The sequence below is a fragment of the Eleginops maclovinus genome, chromosome 16 (genome assembly GCF_036324505.1).
Source record: "Eleginops maclovinus isolate JMC-PN-2008 ecotype Puerto Natales chromosome 16, JC_Emac_rtc_rv5, whole genome shotgun sequence".
NCBI lineage: Eukaryota > Metazoa > Chordata > Actinopteri > Perciformes > Eleginopidae > Eleginops > Eleginops maclovinus.
In genome coordinates this window covers 7,451,180-7,473,786 of record NC_086364.1, presented here as the reverse complement: position 1 = coordinate 7,473,786, position 22,607 = coordinate 7,451,180, and the positions used below count along the sequence as shown (strand labels likewise).

The window sequence follows — 22,607 nt, the reverse complement described above, 5'->3', positions numbered from 1 at the left end:
ACCTCGGCTACGGATCCTTTGAGTCGTTAAGGTAATGAAACAGAAAATAGCATGAACTCCTCAGTGATCACAAAGTGCAGATTTAAAGGCATCACTAAATCCTCAGTTGTGTAGCCACAGGTGGTGTTTTAGTGCATTTCCTGTGCATGTTCCTGTTTTTCATGCTCATTGTTGGCACCATTCAGTGGTTCTAATGTGAAAGCAAGGCCCTGAAGAGAAACAGTTGGAGAGCTCTGCTGCCCTCGGAGAGTTGAGAGATGTAAGACCTGGTATGCCTAAAAGCCCAATTCTGTAACATTCTGTGTCTTTCACTTGGCTGCCAAGGACCTTTTTAAATACAACTGTGAGTCCATGTGAAAGGCAGAGGGAAATTGCTTCCCCACTTAGGTATTCTCTGGGACATTGAGTTTTTCTACCATATGATGATAGAAAAAAGGCATTTTCACGGTTCACTCCACAACGCCTGCTGATATTCATACAAATGGAGATGTCTGAGTCAAGTTAAATCAATTCCTTGTAATGTACTAAATGCATGGCCTTGCATTAACAGTTATCTATGTGACGGAGTGATCTCTTTTTTTCTCAGAGAGCCAGTTTTTCTTTGAGAGTGTCTGTTGTTAAAGCGAAGAGTCTGATGGCCAAGGATGCAAATGGTGAGACATCTCAAGCATCAAATCACTCTTTGCTCTCCCCATTGAAAATACAATATTTCTATGAAATGCTACTTACAGTAAAGGAAATAAGTATTTGATCCCCTGCCAATTGTGTTAGTTTGTGCTTTACATATTACATGTCATTCACCCCATTCACACCCATTCATACAGAGCAGTACACTTTTGCTCCCTTTCACACACATTCATACACCGTTGGCCATGCCATCAGGATCAAATCGGGGTTAAGTATGTTGCCCAAGGATACATCGACATGTTGACTACTCGGGCTGGGAACGAACCCACAACCTTCTGGTTGAAAGACGACCGCAGCCACAGTCGCCCCAGTCTATACTTTTAATGGTAGGTTTATTTTAACAGTGAGAGACAGAATAACAAAAGAAAATCCGGAAATTTACATTAAAAAAAAGATAGAAATTGATTTGTGTTTAATTGTGTATTTGGGGGATCAAATACTTATTTCCTTCACTGTATATACGCTGGTTGAATAAGCACAGCTGATAATATGTAATAAGGTGGAATCCTGACTTGTTGTGACTTTTATCTGGCGCTAACACGATTATTGTTGCGTGTGTATAGCTATCGCCTCTCAAAAACTTAAAAAATTACAGTAAAGCGTAACATTACAGAAAGAGTTATAATGAAGTCTGCATAGAAAATGTTGATCCCTGTTGAGTCTAACATAACAGACATCATCTAAGCATACCTTCTTATTTCCATCACCCCATGTGTGTAGAGTTAGCATACTTGAAAGCCGCATTATATGTGAATAGTTTGTGAGATGCCAAAAAGGCTGGGTTGGATATGCTATTGACATGTCATTCCTATGAAGACATTTATATTTTATTTAAATATATTGTATATATATGTGCATATATTGTATGTATTTCAAAATCTAACTCTATAGCATGTGTCCAAAATGTAGTGCTAATTCAGCCCATTTCATTAGATATATAATTGGACCGTGATTATTAATGCATCTATGTATTTTCCAATGTAACTTTATTTATTTTTGACTGTACTGCCCGGTCACGTCAAAACATCTTAACTTATAATAGTATATAATAAGTTATGTGTTGATTATAAGTAAATATGTAAAACATTAAATAATGTAGTAGAATAATAAGTGTTATTTTTGCCTCTGAGATGAAGTGGAGTAGACGTATAAAGAAGCAGGAAATGAAAGTACCGTACAAGTGCCTCAAACAGGTTCTTATGTGCCATACTAAATGAGTATAGGTTAGGAACTGTCTACCTTTGGATGTTTCTTATGGCACAGGACTAAATATGTATGTGTATGGGATACAAACGCGTCATAGTACATTATCCTGCTTATGAACCGGCCACAAACTAAATAAACCAATGACTTGACTCTTAATATTAATTTTAAATTAATTTATGGACTTAAAAATTACCGTATTGCTCTCCTACCAAAACAATTATACGTTCAGCGGTGTACCACTGACTGGAACTGCAGCACAACAACGTGACTTAAAATGAATGGCAGCACTGATTGATTTCCAAATCTGTTCACGGTTTATTTTCCACAAACAAGTCCTAAATATTGCCAGGACATTCTATCTTGATCCTTCTTAGCAACAGTCATTATTTTGCTTAGCAGCGGTGTGTTATCGAGTATTAACAACCTATAAAATGTTCAAATTGACCAATCAGAATTAAGTATTCACCTAAGCTGTGTAATAATAGGATAGTTTTGCGATAGGTTCAGTTTAGTATGGGACCTCTTGTTTTGTACCTTTTCGGTCAACAAGTGGAACACAGCACTAAAACCCGACTGATTGTGTTCACAAATGAGGCCAAAGGCTTCCTCGTCACGCTACTGTAACAGTGTGATATAAACAGTTTTAATGTGAGTGCGTTAACCTTTTCTGTGTGTCACGCCATGGCCTGCCAGGGTACAGCGACCCCTACTGCATGCTGGGAATCCTGCTGGGACAAAGCCCGCGGGAAACGGAGGAGAAGAAGGAGAGGAAGTTCAGCTTCAGGAAGAGAAAGGAGAAGCTGGAGAAACGCTCCAGCACCAAGGAGGTGCTACCGGCCCGCTGCATCCAGGTGACCGAGGTCAAACCGGAGACTCTGAACCCAGTGTGGGACGAGCACTTTGTGTTGTGAGTACAGACATTTAGCAGAGCACTGGTGGTGATATGTGAGACATGCAGGACTCACAGTTTCATTACTTTCACACTTAAAGTTGCTAGAAATGTGACCAGTGCTGCACTGACTAATCTCTGATTGACGTATTATTATAAGTATTCACGCACAGAGATGATAACCACTCTTTTTTTGCTCATTGTTTTCTCAGTGAAATAGATGATGTCCACAATGACCTCTTACATCTTGACATATGGTAAGACTGCTATGCGGGAACATCTGGAATTCCTTAAATGTCACCATGCCAAAGGGACAAAGAATGATCTTTCTATGGATTTGATTAAATCCAACACTTTGGTTGGTACATTCACAACTTCTTTTTATTCATTTTTTATGTAGTTCTCTTTCCAATCACAGTTTTCCATTCTACAGGCAAAACAAAAATACTTGCTTATACTAGACAATCAAGATGTTTTTTCATCTCATGTCTAAGCTGTGAAATTGTACCAAATGTGTTACAAAATGATAAAAACGGTGAGTCGTGTTAGATAAAAGATGGATTGAAGAGTCCTTATTCAGCTGTATTGAGTACTTTTCTCTCGTCTGAGCAATGGCTCTGTTAATAGGGCTGCATTGTAGATCTCACTTCTGAGTTCTGTTCACTGCTGTACAAAGATAATGATGCATGTTCTTGCTGGAGATGAGGCTGTAATAACCTCTGAATGCTCTTCTTTCCTGCAGGGATCATGACGATGACGTGTCTGTTGCTGAGGCCTGCAAAAAGCTCAATGAAGTTAGTGGACTTCGAGGCATGGGCAGGTAGAAGAAACTAATTTTTCTTAAACATAAAGAAGTGTTATCATGAAATTGTCTTCAATGCATCTTTTGAAGGTCCCCTTTCTTTGAAAATCCACTTTTTCATGTCTGTTATACTTAAATATGTGTCCCCTCTGTGTTGAGAGAGTCCTGATCCATTCATATAAAAACTGAAAAGATATGGGCCACTTTTTGATGTCACACTGTTTTTTTGGGTTGTTTTAACTATTAGTCAATAACTAATCATCTTAATCTCCTCCTAAAGTGCCATTGTGTTTTTTTAAACCAATCATCTCTCAGAGGGGCGCGGCTAGCAGCAGCTAATTTACATTTAAAGCTACAGACACAGAATCAGCACTTTTGGAACAGGGCTGAAACAGAGGGGTTATGGCAGGCTACAATAATTAGATTAGATTAGATTAGATTCAATGTTATTGTTATTGTGCAAAGTACAGGTACAAGCCAATGAAATGCAGTTAGTATCCATCCAGAAGTGCAAAATGTGCTATATATATATATAAATAAATATAAGGTGCATATTATAATACTGACAGTACAGGGAGCATTGAATGTGCAAATAGGAATAAAATAGTGCAAGTTAGATGTCCATACAGTACATTAAGCAGTGCAGATGAGTGCAATGATGCTAGTGAGTGACGAAGAGGAGTTCAGCAGAATCACAGCCTCGGGGAAGAAGCTCTTTCTGTGCCTGGAGGTACGGGAACGGAGGTTTCTGTAATGCCTGCCAGATGGGAGGAGGGTGAACAGTCTGTTGTTGGGGTGGGAGGAATCCTTTATGATGTTTTTGGATTTGCCCAGACAGCGTTTGAGGTAAATGTTATTAGTGGTGGGTAACTGGGTGCTGATTATCCGTTGGGCAGTTTTCACTACCCGTTGGAGTGATTTCTGGTCTGAGGCGGAGCAGTTGCCGTACCACACAGTGATGCAGTTAGTGAGTATACTCTCGATGGTACAACGGTAGGAGTCCAACAGGATCCTGGGACCTAAGTGGGCTTTCTTAAGGCCCCGGAGAAAGTAGAGATGCTCCTGCGCCTTTTTAACCAGGGTCGAGGAGTTCAGAGACCATGTGAGGTCATCAGAGATGTGAATGCCCAGGAACTTGAAGCTCGACACACGTTCCACTGCAACTCCGTTGATGCAGATGGGGGTGTGTGCATGGCTCCTGTCCCGCCTGAAGTCCACGATGATCTCCTTGGTCTTCTTGGTGTTGAAAGCCAGGTTGTTGTCTGCACACCACATGGCCAGGTGCTGTACCTCATCCCTGTAGGCCGTCTCGTCTTCACCTCTGATCAGGCCTACCACCGTGGTGTCATCTGCAAATGTTATTATGGTGTTGGAACCATAAACAGGACCGCAGTCATGTGTGAACAAGGAGTACAGGAGAGGGCTCAGCACGCAGCCTTGTGGCATGCCGGTGTTCAGGGTAGTAGTGGAGGAGGAGAGATTGTCTAACTTCACAGAGGGGTCTGTTAGTCAGAACGTCCATCATCCAGTTACAGAGCGATGTGTTGATACCAAGCTGGCGAAGCTTGGAGATCAGCTTGGATGGGATCACAGTGTTGAATGCTGAGCTGAAGTTTATGAACAGCATTCTGACGTAGGATTTGGGGCTATCCAGATGGGTCAGGGCAGAGCGGAGTGCTGTGGAAATGGCATCCTCAGTTGACCTGTTGCAGTGGTAGGCAAACTGGTATGGGTCCAGTGTAGCAGGGAGACAGGATTTCAGGTTAAATATGCGTGATCTGTTTGGTATTTCGACACTTCATAGACATGTTTTGTAGATATCTGAGACTTTAAATATATAGTTGAAAAAAGTATAATAAGGGACCTTTTTTACACTGTTTTAGTTCCAGTTGGCACTGTGGTAGTGAATAGATGACTCATCTGTCTGTCAAAGGGTACTTTCCTTTTGTACAGAAGAGGGCCACATGTGAAGAAATGTTTGAGATCTGAACAAAAGTGATTCTTTTTTTTTCTCTGACTCAATCTTAAAATTACAAAAAAGGTTCACATGACCCTAATACTCTTCCATACAGTGGAATTAAGACAAAAGTTACAATTAATAAGCCTTTGTACTTTGACCTGTTTGTGAGACACCAAAACATCCTCCTTTTCATGCACTTTAAATGTTTCCTTTTTTTTTTTGTATGTGAGCTATTTTGCTTCTGAGGTATAAACAGATTTAATACACCACACTTCCATATAATGTCTTCTTCTAGACTGGTAGAGAGAAACTCCCAACATTTAGGTCTTTATTTTCCTAACTGTGTCTTTTTGTGTCTGTATATTTCATGTAGATGGCATCTTAACCGTTAGCCTAAGAAAGTTCTACATTTAAATAGCATACAAAGAATAGTTTTAAGAAGTAAGTTTCATGGAGATATATTTAATGAACCTTTTGACCCTTTTCATGTGTAGAGTCTCCTCTTAAAGAAAGAGTGACATACAGAAAGCTTTGTGCCAATAAAGCTGTGCACACAGAGATCACCGAGATTTCAGCCGTGGCTTTGGGGAGACTCATAAATGGCAGACATATCTAATGAAAACTTGGGAATGTCAAGTAAAACCAAAAGACAAAGGGTCATGTGGCAGAAAGTTAGCTATTTTAATAAGAACAAAAATCATGGCAATAAAGAAAACCTTTATTTTGAAATGAACCTGACTCGGCCGACGCTCTAATTGTGAGTCACAGTGGATAAAAGCTTTAGCTTAATTCCTTCATAATGATAATTGTTAGTGTTTAGCTAGCAGTACATTCATCCTGCCACAAATAAGATATTGTTTGCACTTTTCTTGTCAGGTATTTTAAGCAGATTGCAAAGTCAGTGCGTTCCAATGGATCTGCATCTTCAGGCTCCGAGGAGAATGCCGATGACTTCCTCGGGTGCATCAACATCCCTCTGAATGTGAGTGTTGGGAGTTTAAACAGTTGTGTCTACTTGAAAAAATCAAAACAAAATCACAAGAAATCTGTGAAGTACACAATGTAAAGGATATTTCTTAAAGTTTTTTTTGGTGTTGTTCATTTTGTCGGGTTTCCTTCTTCGTAGGAGATCCCAATTGTGGGCTATGACACCTGGTTTAAGCTGGAGCCTCGATCGAGCACCTCTAAAGTTCAGGGAGAATGTCACCTGATTCTGAAGCTCTTCACCAGTCAGGTCGGTGCATCAAGACTACTACTTCTCTACTTCATTGTGAAGGATAACTTTTAATACAACTTTTGATACTTATTTTTTCGTTCAGAGAGACACAGCTTTGTCTAAGAAGGACTCAAATGTCTCCATTCACAAGAAACTGCTGAGTCAGATCGTGGAGTATGAGCATGCACATGTTAAGGTGAGTTTTAATGCAGGTATTAATTCAGAGCAACCTTTATAATAAAGGCAAAACTAACAGTTTAACATTCTTATACTTACTTTATTTATAGTTTATTAGTTGTGTTTAAATCTGGAAGTCATGGACTTCTACAGCAACATTTTATTTATCACTCCTCCATGTTTTCTTTTACAATCGACTTCTTTCCCAGTTTTGAAAGTAGAACATTTATTCAGACATAACAATTCTGCTCATTCCGGCTACAACCTTTTTACAATTTATACCTTTTTAAACTTTCAGAAACATTCAACCTTTTCAAAGGAACCTTTCCTCTCCAAAACTGGTGAAACATTCAGTATTAAAACATTTGCATACTTATCGCCATTCCAACCTTACAATGCTCCACTTATTTTAGACCTTAATGGTATTATTCAACAATTCTAAACCAGCAATTTAGTATGACATTTAAAAAAATAACAATATTAATCTTCTTACAGATTTAGGCCAGCAATACATTATAGCTTCAGCTTTCAGCATCCAGCTTTCACATCTCAATTTCCGCCTTTTTTTTTCTTGATGAGTAGAAAAATATTTGTCTTGAACTGTCATGATAATCTTCCTCATATATTTCCAGAGAGAGCCGTACAATTGGAACGGGCAGGTCTGTCCTCCAGCATGGACCGTGCTGACTCACCATGCTGTGCAAACTGATCTCTCACCCCTGCAACAGGCCATTATGTGAGTAATAAAGGAATACATATTGATTAAATTAAAAATAAAAGCTTAAACGTCAGGTAAAAGTGCATGTTTTTTGTTGCCGCAGCCGCTGGCAGTGCTACAGCAGCCACCATCGGACGCAGAGGGTGTGCTACTCCCTGCTGCTGCGCCTCCTGAGGACCATCGATGCCGAGTGGGACCCCGTCGCTGTGAGGGGAGACCTGGTAGGTGTTCCACTGTCAGTCAGTAGAGAAAAACAAAGCCTTTCATCATCTGGAAACAGTCAGAATCCGGATAATAAAGTCAGAATCCTCAGAGAAAAAAGTCAAATTTCTGAGAATAAACTTGGTTTTCTAAAATAAATTTAAATGTGGAACTCATCCTCTACTGTACATTTTCTTAAAGGTGCCATAGAAAGCATCTATCTGGTATTTTAAATTGTTCTCAGATGTCTACAAAGAAGGTATATAACTTTGGTTGATCCAAAAAATGTCCAGATGCGGTTTTACAGACCCATTTACAACCCTATGATTTGGTCCTAGATTGAAACAAGCTGAATTCCCTTATTTTGGGGGCTCATTTAAATAATTATGACGAGCTCTGCTCTGATTGGCTGGTTTATAAGGAGCAATCCATCGCTGCCTCAGAGCCCACAGAAGTAAGTGAAGTTTGTGAAACTGTGAGAGATGAACCATGGAGGCTATTGGCATCCAACCTTACATGTTTGAGCCTTTATCGGAGGAGGAAACCGATGAATTTGAAGAACAGCCAGTTGGTCGGAGATTGGAGAGCAACATTACGGAGTGGTAAGTGTTAGGGTTAGTGTTTCCAGCAGCTGGTGTATGCAAATCTTGGGGCTGGACTACCGTGTGTTACGTAACACACAAGGATTGTTGTAATTCGCCCGTTTTACCGCTGTGATATGCATGTTCATGATTTGCACGTGAAGGAGGAAACAATGGTGCTTGAGGTTCACGGTATGTCAGCTCAATGTACCGAACTCTCCTTATTCAACTATGCCAAGGTAAATACAGTTTTCCATTCTATGGCACCTTTTAGATTAAAATTGCACTTAATAACCTTGGTATTTGCTCTTTGCCCTAAGGCGAGACAACAAAACATCCTTCTTTTCATGCAGTTTTTTTTGTGTGGGCTATTTGCTTCAATAACATGTACTCTCACTCAAACTGGTAGAGAGAAAACATCCAATATTAACAATTGGGTGTTTATCTTTCTGACTTTTTCTAATGCCTCTATATATTTATTTAGATTCAATCAAAAAAGTTATCTTAAGATTTGAGTATTGTAATCCTACAAAGGATATTCTGGATGTAAGGAATAAACTGAGGAAGTTTTATGAAGATTTCCATGTGTAGTGTCTGCTCTTAAAGAAGGAGTAACATACAGAAAGCTTAGTGCCAAAGAAGCTGTGCACACAGGAAAAACAGACCATCACCGTTCATCATCTGGAAACAGTCACCTCATTAGCTCTTCACTGACATGCATCAGGGTTTTTGGTTCAGCCAAAAATGCGTGACAGCCAGTGTGCTCTAACTGAGGGCCACTCTAACGGAGGGCCCTTCCTGTGTCCAGGAGAGGCAGCTGTCAGACAGCTTCAGGCTGTACACTGAGCACTGCCTGTGCCTGATGAAGAACATGCGGCAGGTCTTCCCTTGCACCAGCGCCGCTGCCATTACACGCTACGAGCTCATGCTGAGGTAAAGTCACACTGCCATCACATCGCATCCAGCACCCGCCTGCGCTGCCATACCAGGCAAACGCTCAGCCCCTCCCACCGCGACACACACACTTCAACCAGGCACTCACACTCTGCGTTGGGCTTCCTACTCAAACAGAAATATCTTAATCATTGCTCATTACTCATTTCAAAATGCTATTGTATAATGACCAAGAGAATAGCAATTTTCTGGAGCAACTTATTGTCTTAAGCAACCACCTCGATATGTATACCAGTACATGACACATATTATTCTCTATATGATATGATGCTTGCATTTTACTGGTAAATACAGGCCATTTACAGCCGTGATCTGAAAGACATAGCTCTTTTAAAGCATGAGTATGCCCAGAAATTGAAGATTATTTATTTATATTTAGTTTTTATTTTGAACTTTATTAAACACATTTTTATCAGAAAAACAAATAGTAAAAGAACAAAAACACAAGTGATCATGAATTACCAGGTGTGTAGAAAATGGTAAAATGGTTGGGGTTTCCTGCTTTTACAACATTTAATTTATATTTTGTTAAGTTTCATGTGATTGGGAAAACCATTAAATACTTGAGACATTTTGGGGAGGCGACATTTGTGAATGAAAAACCTACCCAAAACAATCAAATTATTTAATTCCAAATTCTGTTTCCCAATTAAAGGCCAAGTTTGATATACTGCTATGTTAGAATCTGAATGTTTGGTCATTGTAGTTTAGGCAATACTTCCCGAAATGTTTGAATTATATTACAGGAAAGGTTACGAGTTACAAAAGTAAAGAGTTTTACAAAAGGTGCATATGTTTAAATCTAAATTGCTGGTCCTTTTGGAACTTTCTGCTTGAAGAAATCACACAATCATAACCATTCATGCTTTGGAGAACATGAATACCCACAGTGAGTTTCATGGAAATACAGGCTTCTATTTTAGACACATTGTAAGCTGTCAATGTGTCGACCATCAAGAAATATTAACCAGAGAGCTCACATATCCATAAAATCATGAAAGAACGATATATGGAACCCCATGGATTTCTGTGCTTAATTTATTAACAATATGCTTGATATTGCAGAAACATTTGCAAGTCTTAGACGGACGACAGAGAAATTTGCCAAACTAGGGGTTCTGTTCAACATGCATTACTATCAGCTAATTATTCTGAGTTCATGTTGCAATGTCAGACTTATTTTAAGGAGACAGTAAGAAGTCCAGCTCTGTCTAGTTATCAACACCTCAAGGGACATCTTTTCTACACCTCTCAGGAACACACACACACACACACACACACACACACACACACACACACACACACACACACACACACACACACACACACAGTGACTCATCTAAAAAGTTAGAGCTGAATCTCTCCTCTCCTGCAGAGACGACGCAGGATACTGCATAAAAATAGAGTGGAAGCCTTTCCTTGTTTGATATTTTATATCCTGAGAACAAGGTGATGTGAAACCAGCACCTGAAATCAGTCTTGTGTTGTAATTGGCTTTTTCCCTGTCTGTGAATGCCAGGGGGATTGGCTACATGCAAAACATGCAGGCGTTTAAGACTGTGTGTCCTCTTCGTAATGATCTGCAATTGGACATCACCACCGCTGCCAAGGTAACAAGCGCAATAATAAAAATACAAAACATTTACCGAAGGTTCACTCGGAGGTGATGATCACTCGAGGAGCTGTGCTGCTGTATATGAACGGCTTTATTTGCAGCTCCATGTAGAGCCACGGAAAAAATTAAGAGACCACTTCAGCATAATCATTTTCTCCTGTTTTATTATTTATAGGTTTGTCTTTGGGTTAAATTATTGTTATTATTTTTTGATTGTTTTCTATAAACTACTGACAACATTTATCTGTGTTGGAATTCAACAGACACTGGACTGGCTGCCTTACATGTAGAGATAAAGATTTAACAAAAATGTGGAGTGGTCTCCTAATTTTTTCCGGAGCTGTATATGTTTATATTTCACAAAAAGCAGCATGCTGACAACGTAACTGTTATGATGCACATTACTGCCAACCGCAGGGCACCTTTTAATTAACTCAATGATTCTCTTTTAATTTGTGCAATTTTTCCAACAGAAAGGGGCCGCAGAGTGGTACGAGAGCTTAATTGCGCGCTATAAGCCAGAGGACGGGGTACGTTTTTTCAGATGAACACAAGTCCTGATGACAGAAATCACTTTTGACTGTCTTGAGAAATAATATCCATTTTATTTTGGAAACGCAGACTCTGGAGGAGCAGCTGAAGAAACTGGTTCAGGTGGTTGATGCAGCATGTGCAGACGTGCAGAGGAGCCAGAACATTTACAACAAACTCTTCTCCAGGTCAATATCAATGCTTTACATCTTTTTTAGTTAAGGATAATGTAGAAATGTAATGGTATTTGGCACAGAAACGGACATTTGATTAAGTTTTTTGTTGTACTGAAACCATTTTCTGTTTGTCCTTGCAGTGCGGTGAAGGTAGATTTCTTCAGCATTTCATACAGGCAGCTGGAGAAACAGGTATGTCATTGAAAAGGTCCTTATGCACTATTTGTACACAACCTTGGTGAGTCATTCCGTGTTGTTGTTGGGTTTTAAACAGGTGCTTGAACAAATGATTTCATCCTTCAGGTTGCGGATGATGTGAACGTAGCAATGGAGCGCGTTTGTGGTACTCTGGAGCAGGAGAGCTCCAGACTGACTCAGACAATGGGGGAGACCATCTTTGAGCTCTTCATGTCCTTGAAAATCCTCAAAGGCTTTCGGGAGTTTCTTCCTCTCAAGTTAGTTCGACTATCATGACAATAAATATAGCACCGGTGGTTTTCGATTGAAATACCAGCAAGAAGATGAGAATTCAACCTTCTCCTTCTTCCATGATGAAGATTTGATTTACTAAAAAATACTTTCTTCTCTGACAGGGATGCTAAAATGTTGGCCTTGACGGGTTTTCATAACTGGTTTAAGTCCTCCATTCATAAGTGGCTGCAGATCGTCCATGACCGATCCTGTGACAGAATCCGTAAAGCAGTGGAAACGGATATGGTGAGAGACTGCTGCCATGCAGATACACTTATATATAGTTATATGTGATATGAGGGCTCTTTTTAAGGCTATTGTATTTGATTCTTCATAAATATCTCTAATGGAGCAAAATATATATCCGTATACATTAATTAGTTGATATGGGTCTACGATTAGCATAGCATTTTTATGGTTTTGTTTTGTTTGTTTCAAGGAATGCATACTGTAGATTTCCAGTTTAAAAAATATTTTTATTTAGTGGCTACAGCAATCCCAAAGTCTGTCATTTGGAGGGTGAGTGGTTAGATCCCAGCCCCTGCAGTATCACGTCAAAGTGACCTTGTGCAAGCTATTCAACTCTAAATCGCCCAGTAGGTCAAACATAGTCCTTTATTTACTATTCATACATTCATACAGGGGATTAAACTTCTAACACATTTTCAAAAGCATTTTAAGTATTTTTTGAAGGGGCCCTCTTATGCTCATTTTGTGTGTGAGACAATCTCCCTCTGGAGGGAACTTTGAGATTTTCCCCTATCAAGGAGTTTTATTGTACATGTGCAAATCCTATATAACACACTGCAGGAAAGGGATAACCTCAAACAGCATAATAGGGCCCCTTTTAGAGTTTGTACATGTGTTCAAATCATACTCTGGTTAACAGTTTTTACTGTAAATATGTTTAATACTGCAGACATATCGTAATATAGGAGATTACAACAATGCTAAACTGCTTGCAAATACATTTATAAAATCACAACAAAAAAAAAATGTTAGAGCTGCTTTTAGTAATGTGTTAGTGAGGCAATTTGCAGTCATTAATAATGGACATCATCTTGAGATGTGGTGCACATAGTGCTAAAAACTTGTTCTGTTTTGTATCCACACACTATGAATGATGCATGTTGTGTGAGCAGCTTGAGCCGGTGCTGCAGGCCAAACACAGCTCCTCAGCAGTGGAGGTGACGACATGCTTCAGCCAGGTACGCCAGATCTGGCTCCAGCTGGCCTGGCCAGACTCTGCGGGGGCCTTCATCTTCGTGACACGTTTGACAGATGTGAGTGGAGCTTCCTGTGTTAATGTTCATCCTGCACACACAGAAACTCTGTGTGGACTACCATACACACACTCAGGATTCATCAAGCAGCATACTGTGAATTTCACTGTATGAACAGGACTGGTTTTTCTATCGTCACAGAATTTCTGCAGCGAGGCTGTGTGCTACTCTGAGATGATGACACGCAAGATTGAGAGGAATCAGCAGGGCCGAGACTATAAGAGCTTCACCGTGCAGGTAACGCCTCTTATAAGAGAGAACAGGGGGAGGGCCCCCAGTGACGTGGGAGGTAAATGTCAGCAAGTGTTCTCCCTGGCAACACAAGAGGCTCAGCAAGAGATCCGAGTGCTTACACTCTTCTTGTCATCATCAATGATTTACACACCCCATTCCTCCACTTCTCTGTAGCCCTGCTCCTTTTCCTACTTTGTTTCTCTGCCTCCACCCTTTGTTTCTCCTCTTCTGCTCCTTCTGGCTTTCTGCTAGCTATGCGTGGCGCTGAACAACACTGAGCACGTGCGTGTTTTCCTGGGTCACCTGCCCCGGGACCTGGACTGGCAGGGCGTGGAACGGGCCATGGAGGAGTCCTGTGGGGTGGAGGGGAAGGAGCAGGTTTACAAGGCTCTCAACGGGCAGCTGTTCAACATGGACCTGGACCTGCAGAGGGAAGCCAAACGCCTCATCACACTGCTCACAGACAAGGTGCGGAGCGAAAAGCCTGTATCACTGCAGTTTAGTACTACTTGATAGAATCAGACATGCACCAAATACAGTATATGAATACATCAACAAATACAGCAATGAAAAACTTGTAAATTCACTCTACCAGCAGTGACTCATTGAAATGTGTTCATAAAAAACATTGTACAAATTGGAACAGATGAAAAGTGGAAGACTTTTTGCAAATTGTTTTTCCTTCTGCATCTTTATATACTTGCATATGCATCTGCATGCACATGTATGAGAGAATATTTGTGTACAGATGCTGCCTGAGCTGCGGAGGTACATTCAGCACATCAGCCTATCACCAGACTCCATCAACAATGACGACGTAAGGGCTAGCACCGCTTCCTTTCAGCATCACTCCCTGTATCAGTGATTATTGCAGGCTCATTTCAAATGTAATGTTTGTTAATCTGCCATTTTCTCAGGCTGTGTCCCCTCTTATGAAGTACTTACAAGACACTATGGTCATCCTCACTGAAAACCTTGTAAAGGAGAATCTGACTAGGTAATAATTTTCATAATTTGCTCTCTAACTATGAATATGCCTTCATTTATGTTTTTGTTGCACAATGCAGATACATTTGAGAGAATAAGAGAGAGTTATAATTGTGCCACATTTTGACTAGCTGCTCATTCACATCATGTTTGTATGTGCAGCTAATGATAAAAACGTGACAAGAAAACATTCAGTTACACATTGAAAACACAAACTAAGCAGTTGCATATAAAGCAGGTCTGCAACCAAACTGTTGCAGCCACTGTAGCACCTCATGGGGTCATTTTTTATTTTATGATTGAAGCATGATTTGAAGAGCCAGCATGAAATGTGCACCACTTCAACCTGCATTTAGCATATAAATATAACACTGCGTCATCATCATAAATTTGACTTGCAAACTAGGACAAATGCCAGCATGCCCAAAACTGACACTTCTGGAACTTCATAACAGATGTTTTTTTTGTTTAACCTTAAGATGAATAATCATGCTCTTCTGTATAAGATTAAACATTTTAATAGAACCAAAGTGAAAACTGTGACAGCTCTGCAAATAAGATGCTGCGATTAATCATAGTGAAAACATACACAAGGCTATATGAGAGTACCGGGGTGGTATTGAAAGAGCGAGTAAAACATAAATATGACTCTGCTGCCTCTCAGAGTTCTCCAAAGTCTGTGGGAGCTGCTCCTGCGGATGATCCTGGACGCGGTGGCAGAAAACAGAGGCATTCAGGTGGAGTTCTACAACCGCTTCCAGTACACAATGGAGGTCAGTGACTACCAGATTCTGTTTTACAAAGCTCTTTTATAGCTATTCTATCTGTTAAAAGACAACTTTTAACAGACATTCACAACCACTGTTACCAGCATATTTAATAAGCTCTCTGTGCTTTGTATCGTACAAATATAAGCATACATCTATAACGTATTTATGAAGTCTGTTATTAAACGGCAAAGCGAGTTCCCTCATGAATGACAACACGTTTTATGGTGTTTTATGCTGTGTGTGTGCACAACATGTCTATCAGAGGGATAAGTGCATTAAGTCCTGGCTCACATATTATATTTATCTCTTCACTGGAATGAGTTAGACCCTGTTGCAGTTCATGCATGCCAAGGGAGAGGGTCTTACACTGGACGACATGAAGAGTGGAGACTACAAGGTAGGCAGGATTTCTTTTGACATTTATATCCTAACTTAAATGTTTATTAATCCTTTTACCATTCTTATCGTGATGTTTTAGGCCCTGGATGAGGAGCTTAAGATGAATAAATGTTCTTCCTTTGAGCTGATTGAACAGTACTATCTGGAGAAGATTTCCCTACAGGTGAGTTTCCACTTTCCAGACTGACACCTTCATTTTAGCCCTAAGGTGCACAGGGGCATATTGATTGGACAGCAAACCCCTCTGTCTTCTGTTGTTTTACCTCTGATTGAACATTTCTCTTCTCCTGGACTCTCGACAAAGAATATGCTGTCAGGATAGCAGGATAATAATTCCTCCTGCTTATTTCTGCGTCTGGAAACTTACACAACATTTTAGAATATGAGTTAATTTCACTTTAACTTACATGCTGATTGTAATAATCCTCTTTGTTAAAAACATATTTCAGAAAACACTTAAACATACCCATTTTGGTCGGATCAGTGTGAAGTGTTACTATGACGCTCCAGAGCAGAGACTGACGGTGGAGATTCTGCACGCTGCGGATATTATTGCACTAGATGCTAACGGTAAAATTGTCAAATATACAGATGAAAATACAGGTTGCTGCTTAAAAATGTAGTTTTCACTAAGTTTTTTGAATCTCCCTCAGGTCTGAGTGACCCATTTGTCATAGTGGAGGTCTGTCCTCACCACCTCTTTCCTATGGCCAAGAGTCAGCGCACGCAAGTGAAACTCAAGACCCTGCACCCTGTATTCGATGAACTGTTTTACTTGTGAGTTTCCCTTTCTTTATCTCCCTATTGGTTCATTAGCCCTGAGCCTAATTTGAGTTGTTTTTTCTACCAGCCACGTCAGTCCGGAACAGTACAGACACAGGTTTGCGTGTTTGACGTTCACGGTGATGGACTACGACTGGCTTTCCACTAACGATTTCGCCGGAGAAGCCGTGGCTCCCCTCAGCGACTTCTGCTGGCCAGGGAGACCAAGCGCCTCAGCCGCCGGCAAGAGCGTCCAGCCTGTCATTCTCCATCTGTCTCGCAGTAAACCCAGTGGTACATATAGCTCCAGGATGTATCAAACTCTTTGTTTTACACTAACATTATATTGGCATCTTGGGAGACCAGAGGGTGTAGGCCATGGGTTTCCAATTACTTCTCCAATACAAAATGAAAAGCCATTCAATCTAGAGATATTTGTGTCATGTGTCGGAATTACTCTCATCTGTTTACTCTCCCCTCCAGAAAAGCCAATCATGAGGATGCTGGACGCTCGCATCGGAGACAGGGAGGCTCAGGAGTTTGTCCGTAGGCTGAAGGAGATTGAGAAGTCAATGGAGGAGGAGTAAGAGCTGTCAGCCAGTGCTGCCTGTGTTGGTGTTTTCTGACCACGTCTTGCGACAATGTGCTTTTGTACCGGTACGATGTTTACAATATTTGAATTTTTTCCAATGTTATCGTTTGTTCAGTAATTATACCAAAATGAAAAGACAAAAAAAGGGAAATCGGTGAAGCCTTTCGCTGTTTTTCTCACTGGGAGAGGAACATCCTGTCACTGTGCAACCTTACGCTGTCTTACTTAAACTATAGTTTAGAATTCAATGGATAGTTGATCCTAAACGTTACTAGTCTATATTTTTTGTATTGAGGTAATTGTTATCTTTGTCGTAGGATCTTTGATATGATAGATTTAACATTTCTGAACTATTTTGTGGGAGTAGCTTATGTATCCAATAGTATTCAAAGTCTAAATCTATACCTCAGATATGCTCATTAGTTGCAGGGGAGTTTAACAGAGACTTGTCATCCTACATGGAAATTGTGGAGATCAATTGCATAAAGGCCTATTTAAGATGTAAAAGCATGAAGTCACATTGATTTTCCTGATCAAACTGTGGCTTACTAAGAAACAGCCATGAATAAAGATATCTTTGTCATGAGGGAAATCATGAAGACACATGAAAGCTTTGGGGGATTGCCCTTTCTGAGAGTTGGTGTTGTAAGGTCAGAGAGCCCAGCAGCACGGGGGCCTAACTGTCCCCTCAGGCACAGCTTGAATATTCCACTTTTCAGATTGCTCCTGACAAAACGAATTATCGGTATTTGATGAGGCCTAAAAAACAATTCTCTTCACTTAGCTTTTTCTTGCTGTCTATCCCCCGTGGTTTAACGTACCTGGATAAAGTTATGTGTGATCGCAAAAGTGCCCTAATCTTACACAATCAGTACATTGACAGAAACCAATTCATCCGTCATTTGAACAATGATCAGGTTCATCAAGAGTAGTTAGTATCCCAATGAGGAAGTAACTTAGTTTTGTACACCTTCATTCAATCTGAGTCTTTGTTTTTGAATTTGCACTTTGAAGAGGTCGCTAGCTTCTGATTAGCTTAGCTCAGCAATAGGACTGACACAGCTAGCCTGTTAGCTAAAACCTAGTTTAGCCGCCCAGAATGGTAATGAAAAGTGAAAATTTGGGAGCTAGACCGCACACTCCAAGTGACAACACCAAGGCAAGTATAATGTTGCACCTAACCTCCATAAAACCAACCTTTGTTAGTTTTATACTTTAGTGTTTGTTTAATTTAAGCTCCTAGCTAGAAAATGAAGCAGCAAAGTTATTACAAATAATGAAATGTTGTATTTTAAGGTACCTTTTCAATTTGAATTCTCATTATTATAATATTTTCTGTTCCTCGTGGAACAGAAGCTATATTCAGAACAATTCATAGTGTCATATTTATGGGGAGTCACTCTGGCGTCCCCAAAGAATGCACAGTGTGTTGAACAGTGTGGGGCCAGATGGTATTTAATTATAGCTAATGAGCTCATGTAATGTTCAGAAAGTTTCAGAAACAGCCATGGTAAAGCCTTTTGTCAGGCCAATTTTAAATGGATGCAGGCTCATTACAGGCTTCAAACCATGACCAAAATGTGAGTCTCAGTGTTGGGATTAAACTCTTGAGGTAAAGAGAAGGTGAAAGCCTAAGGAGCCTGCAGAGGCATAATTATACCTGAGGGATAAAGCAAGACCTTTCTGCCTACAGTAGCTCTTATTGACCTGATAGATATAATTCAACACCAGCTCTTGCCGGTCCTCCAAAGGTATGTGTCCAGTCTGTGAATCAAAGGTAAGGGTCTTAATTTCTTTGCAGAGAAAAGTTAGGACAGGGTTACAAATATGATATTTTGGAAAATAAAAAATCTTTATGCAATTGAAACATTACCAAACAAAACACAAACACATATTTAGCTTGATAAAGAGTAGTCTAGATTTTGCTCAAGTAGCGGTGTTACCTAGCAAGCTAGAATTATAGTAGCAAGTCTAAAGGCCCAGTTTCTTGGACAGGGTTGGAACTAAACCAGGATTAGATCGTCATCTAGTATGGTTATTCCCTAGAAGAAGGACATTTTTAATCTCAATGGCACCATACTGTCTAGATAAAGGATACATAAGTAAATAAAAGTGAAAAGACTTTTACTTCTTGAATGTAAAGTCCTTTTATAATCAAATTCCAACATGTGGTTGTCCCCTGTGTCTCCCTCTTTCAATTCTGTCTCTAAAGTACTTTTTTTTTAAAGTCCTGGACTAACAAGGTTAATTTCACTCAGCTGCGTTAGTCCTCTGGTGAGGGTGCACTCAGCTCTCTCTAACGAGGTAAATGTTTATCACCTGTGCTGCCACATGATAGTTGAAACTGGTTACAAAAATCCCATAATGAGGAGGAATCGAAAGCAAAAAATTGACAAAACTAGAAGGGCACTCTGAGAGCGCACATCTGAGCTAAAGCGGTTTCCATTAGTGAGAAGAAATGTGATTTCAGCACCTGAAAATAAATAGACTTTTTCCTGGCCCCTTCACGTCGCTTCATGAAAGTACTTTTCCTGTAGTCCATGTGACAAACAATTTTTTAAGTGTCTCTGCTGATTGGAAGTGAATCTGACCTTTTAAACTAAAAGCTTTAATTTAAGCCCCTTTCCTCCGAGAGGACCTTTAATCTTCCTTTAGGAAATCAGTCCAGTTAAGTGTAGAACTAATAAAGGGAATCTATTTGAGATATAATTAAGGTTCAACTCCTGTCCAGGAAACTGGCTCTTAATGTCACAAATGTAGCTTAAAGTTCATGAGTGTTAACATATAATAAGAAGAAGAAGAAGAAGAAGAAAAGGACACTTCCTGGCATTTGGAAAAATGTAGACTGCTCTAACCTACTCAAAAAACCCAACACATTAAACAGGTATTATGATGTTGAGCTTCTGTTAAAGAAATGTTTTAGTAGTAAACACAAACCGGCCTTTGGGAGTTGTTAATGAATGTTGCCAGTCTAAATGTTGCACTTTCAATGTACTTTTAATAACGCAACAACAGGATCACAACATAATAACAGATGTGAGGAAACACTGAAATACACTGTAGCAAGAACCCAAAAACCCAGAATTTCACACCGACAGCGTTTTGTTAGTGATGTAACTTACCAGTAGCTGCTTGTGTAGTGCTTTGTCGTTACTCTGTGGAGTTTTGAGGATGAAGCACGCAAAAAAAACAAAAAACATATCTATGCCTGGAGAGTGTGCTGCATTACAGGGAGGGACTGTTCAGGTGATCCAGAAGCCTGCCTTACTTTACGGGAGCGAGGAATCCTTTCACTACATCTGAACAGCACTAACCTTTATATTATATTCTTGGTTTTTAGGATGAATTTGTACTGGCAATTATTACTAGGGCTGGGCAATATAGAGAAAATCAATCAAATCATGTTATTTCTGATCCAATACCTTGATTTTGACATGACATTTCTGGATGAATAATCATCAGTAATGTGGATAATGGAACAGCCGGAGTTGTCTGGTCAATTCAGAACATGATTTCACTTTGCTATAATGTAGCCTTTAAAACCTGGAAAGAAACATATGTGATATTACCATATTTAAAATGTAATAGATATCTAATCTCATATCACTATACCAAAATAATATTGCTATATTGCCCAGCCCTTATTATTTTATTTCAATTGTTAATATATTAATATCACCTGCCATCTTGTTTTGTTAACTACATACTGTATTGTTGTTCTACACTAGATAAAAAGACATTATATAATAGTTATTGGCTTTAGTGACTGAAATATTCTTAATTGTGTATGTGGCTGTGATATTTTCTCTGAATTCCTTTAAAACCAGATATTCTGGCAAACTGTTTACACAAAATTCAACCTCACTTTGGGTCTAAACAGCAATGATATTGTCAGATAAAGCTTAAAAGATATTATAAACTTTATACTAGGGTCTCAATGAACTTTAAGAGGTAATAGAGATTAGATAGATATTTCTAAATGGCACAGTTTTCAATTGGGACCTTTTTTCCAGATTATTTGTGAGGAAAGCGGTGTCTTTTCCCAATTAATACAATTGTGTATGTTCAGTCACAGTATTGTAGACGTTCTTATGTCGCCCTTAAACAGGCCACTTTGTCAGTATTAGATGAGTTAAAGGATTTATTCTGGTCAAAAGTCTTCTAATGTCCGGTGAATTCATTTGCATTACCATAGTATTTATTTCCTACAACATGCATTTCATAAAAAGACTTGTTTGCTGGCCATAAAGAGGGAAAAAAAGGATGTCAGACTGTGAATTAACAGAATATCATCACAATTTAGTTTCATGCCCGCCAGTACTGACATCGACCTATTTTATTAAAGAAAGTAATATAAAAATATTTGTTGAAGTGAGTATTTGGTTGGTTGTCTGCCGGCAGCAGCTGGTGAAAAGTATCTTTGAGAAGCCTTCAATTTGTTATCGTGCAAGTGAATTATTTGTCCTTGAATTGTAAATGCCTGTGTTGCTGTTAACTGGATTATACCTTTGGGAGATGTCTATGACCTTGAATAAAGATTGTATTTAAATTTGATCTAAGTGCCTTCCCTGACACATGAAAACATTTTGTAATATGTAGCGTTGTTGGAGTAATTCATGCACCTGTTGGTACTTTATTGTTAAAGTAAGGACACCGTCTGACACTCACTTCATCTTTTCCTGCAATTTCTTCATCCACCTGATCAATGTTGCAGCCTTCAGTGCCATCACAGTCTCTCCTCGACCTTTAATATTACCTCTCCTGTGCAGCAGAAGATCAAACGCAACCCTAACCCTAACCCTGTATCACCAAAGTAAGCCGGGAGGAAGACACACAAATGGTGAGAAACAGGAGGTTTATTATGTCCGTAGATCAGAGGACTCACCGTGGCACAATCATCTTACTGTCCACGTCTCAAAGAGCTGCTGTGATAATAGATTAGACGAGGATCCCTCATAGCTGGGGGACATGAGTGCTTGTTCTCTGCTGAATTCTAGTCGATACATTTTAATTTAAAAGGGTGTGGAATTGTGAGTTGGCTCAGGTGTGGAGAGGAGCTTGTCATCTGCTGCAGACATCATGCCCTCTAGTCAGCACCTGCACACACTGCAGATGGTAAAGGTCCTAACTTAAAGATATCAGCACAAAACTTCCCCAGTTGATGTCTTATATTAGGAGTATTCATGTTTGTATTTCATGTTCTTTCACGCATTGTGTACAGATATGCAATTGTGCCATTATCTTTTAAAATCTGTGTAAATGTGTGTACATTTTCAGAACAGATATCTGAACATTGGATGAAGCCAGGTCAAAAGTTTGGTTTAGTTCTGTTGACATATTGAGTCATGGGTTTTTACTGATTGAATTTTGGCGACTCTTGTAATACTCAATAATTA

The 22,607-nt window shown here is 39.6% G+C and overlaps 1 protein-coding gene across 1 annotated transcript in view; it reads left to right on the top strand.

Moving 5' to 3' along the window:
* baiap3 (BAI1 associated protein 3) overlaps positions 1-21,765 on the top strand; it is a 39,588-nt gene extending 17,823 nt beyond the window's left edge. The window contains exons 7-34 of the mRNA XM_063904972.1: positions 587-653; positions 2,587-2,800; positions 2,995-3,039; positions 3,525-3,602; positions 6,421-6,526; positions 6,671-6,778; positions 6,864-6,956; positions 7,570-7,673; positions 7,759-7,876; positions 9,246-9,370; positions 10,911-11,001; positions 11,480-11,536; positions 11,628-11,725; positions 11,854-11,905; positions 12,017-12,168; positions 12,307-12,430; positions 13,327-13,467; positions 13,609-13,704; positions 13,954-14,169; positions 14,450-14,518; positions 14,619-14,698; positions 15,353-15,461; positions 15,784-15,855; positions 15,937-16,020; positions 16,307-16,427; positions 16,511-16,634; positions 16,708-16,913; positions 17,103-21,765. Coding sequence (XP_063761042.1) covers positions 587-653; positions 2,587-2,800; positions 2,995-3,039; positions 3,525-3,602; positions 6,421-6,526; positions 6,671-6,778; positions 6,864-6,956; positions 7,570-7,673; positions 7,759-7,876; positions 9,246-9,370; positions 10,911-11,001; positions 11,480-11,536; positions 11,628-11,725; positions 11,854-11,905; positions 12,017-12,168; positions 12,307-12,430; positions 13,327-13,467; positions 13,609-13,704; positions 13,954-14,169; positions 14,450-14,518; positions 14,619-14,698; positions 15,353-15,461; positions 15,784-15,855; positions 15,937-16,020; positions 16,307-16,427; positions 16,511-16,634; positions 16,708-16,913; positions 17,103-17,206 — 3,054 coding nt within the window. The 3' untranslated portion in view covers positions 17,207-21,765. The remainder of the gene's footprint in view (positions 1-586; positions 654-2,586; positions 2,801-2,994; positions 3,040-3,524; positions 3,603-6,420; positions 6,527-6,670; positions 6,779-6,863; positions 6,957-7,569; positions 7,674-7,758; positions 7,877-9,245; positions 9,371-10,910; positions 11,002-11,479; positions 11,537-11,627; positions 11,726-11,853; positions 11,906-12,016; positions 12,169-12,306; positions 12,431-13,326; positions 13,468-13,608; positions 13,705-13,953; positions 14,170-14,449; positions 14,519-14,618; positions 14,699-15,352; positions 15,462-15,783; positions 15,856-15,936; positions 16,021-16,306; positions 16,428-16,510; positions 16,635-16,707; positions 16,914-17,102) is intronic.
* The last annotated feature ends 842 nt before the right edge of the window (positions 21,766-22,607 follow it).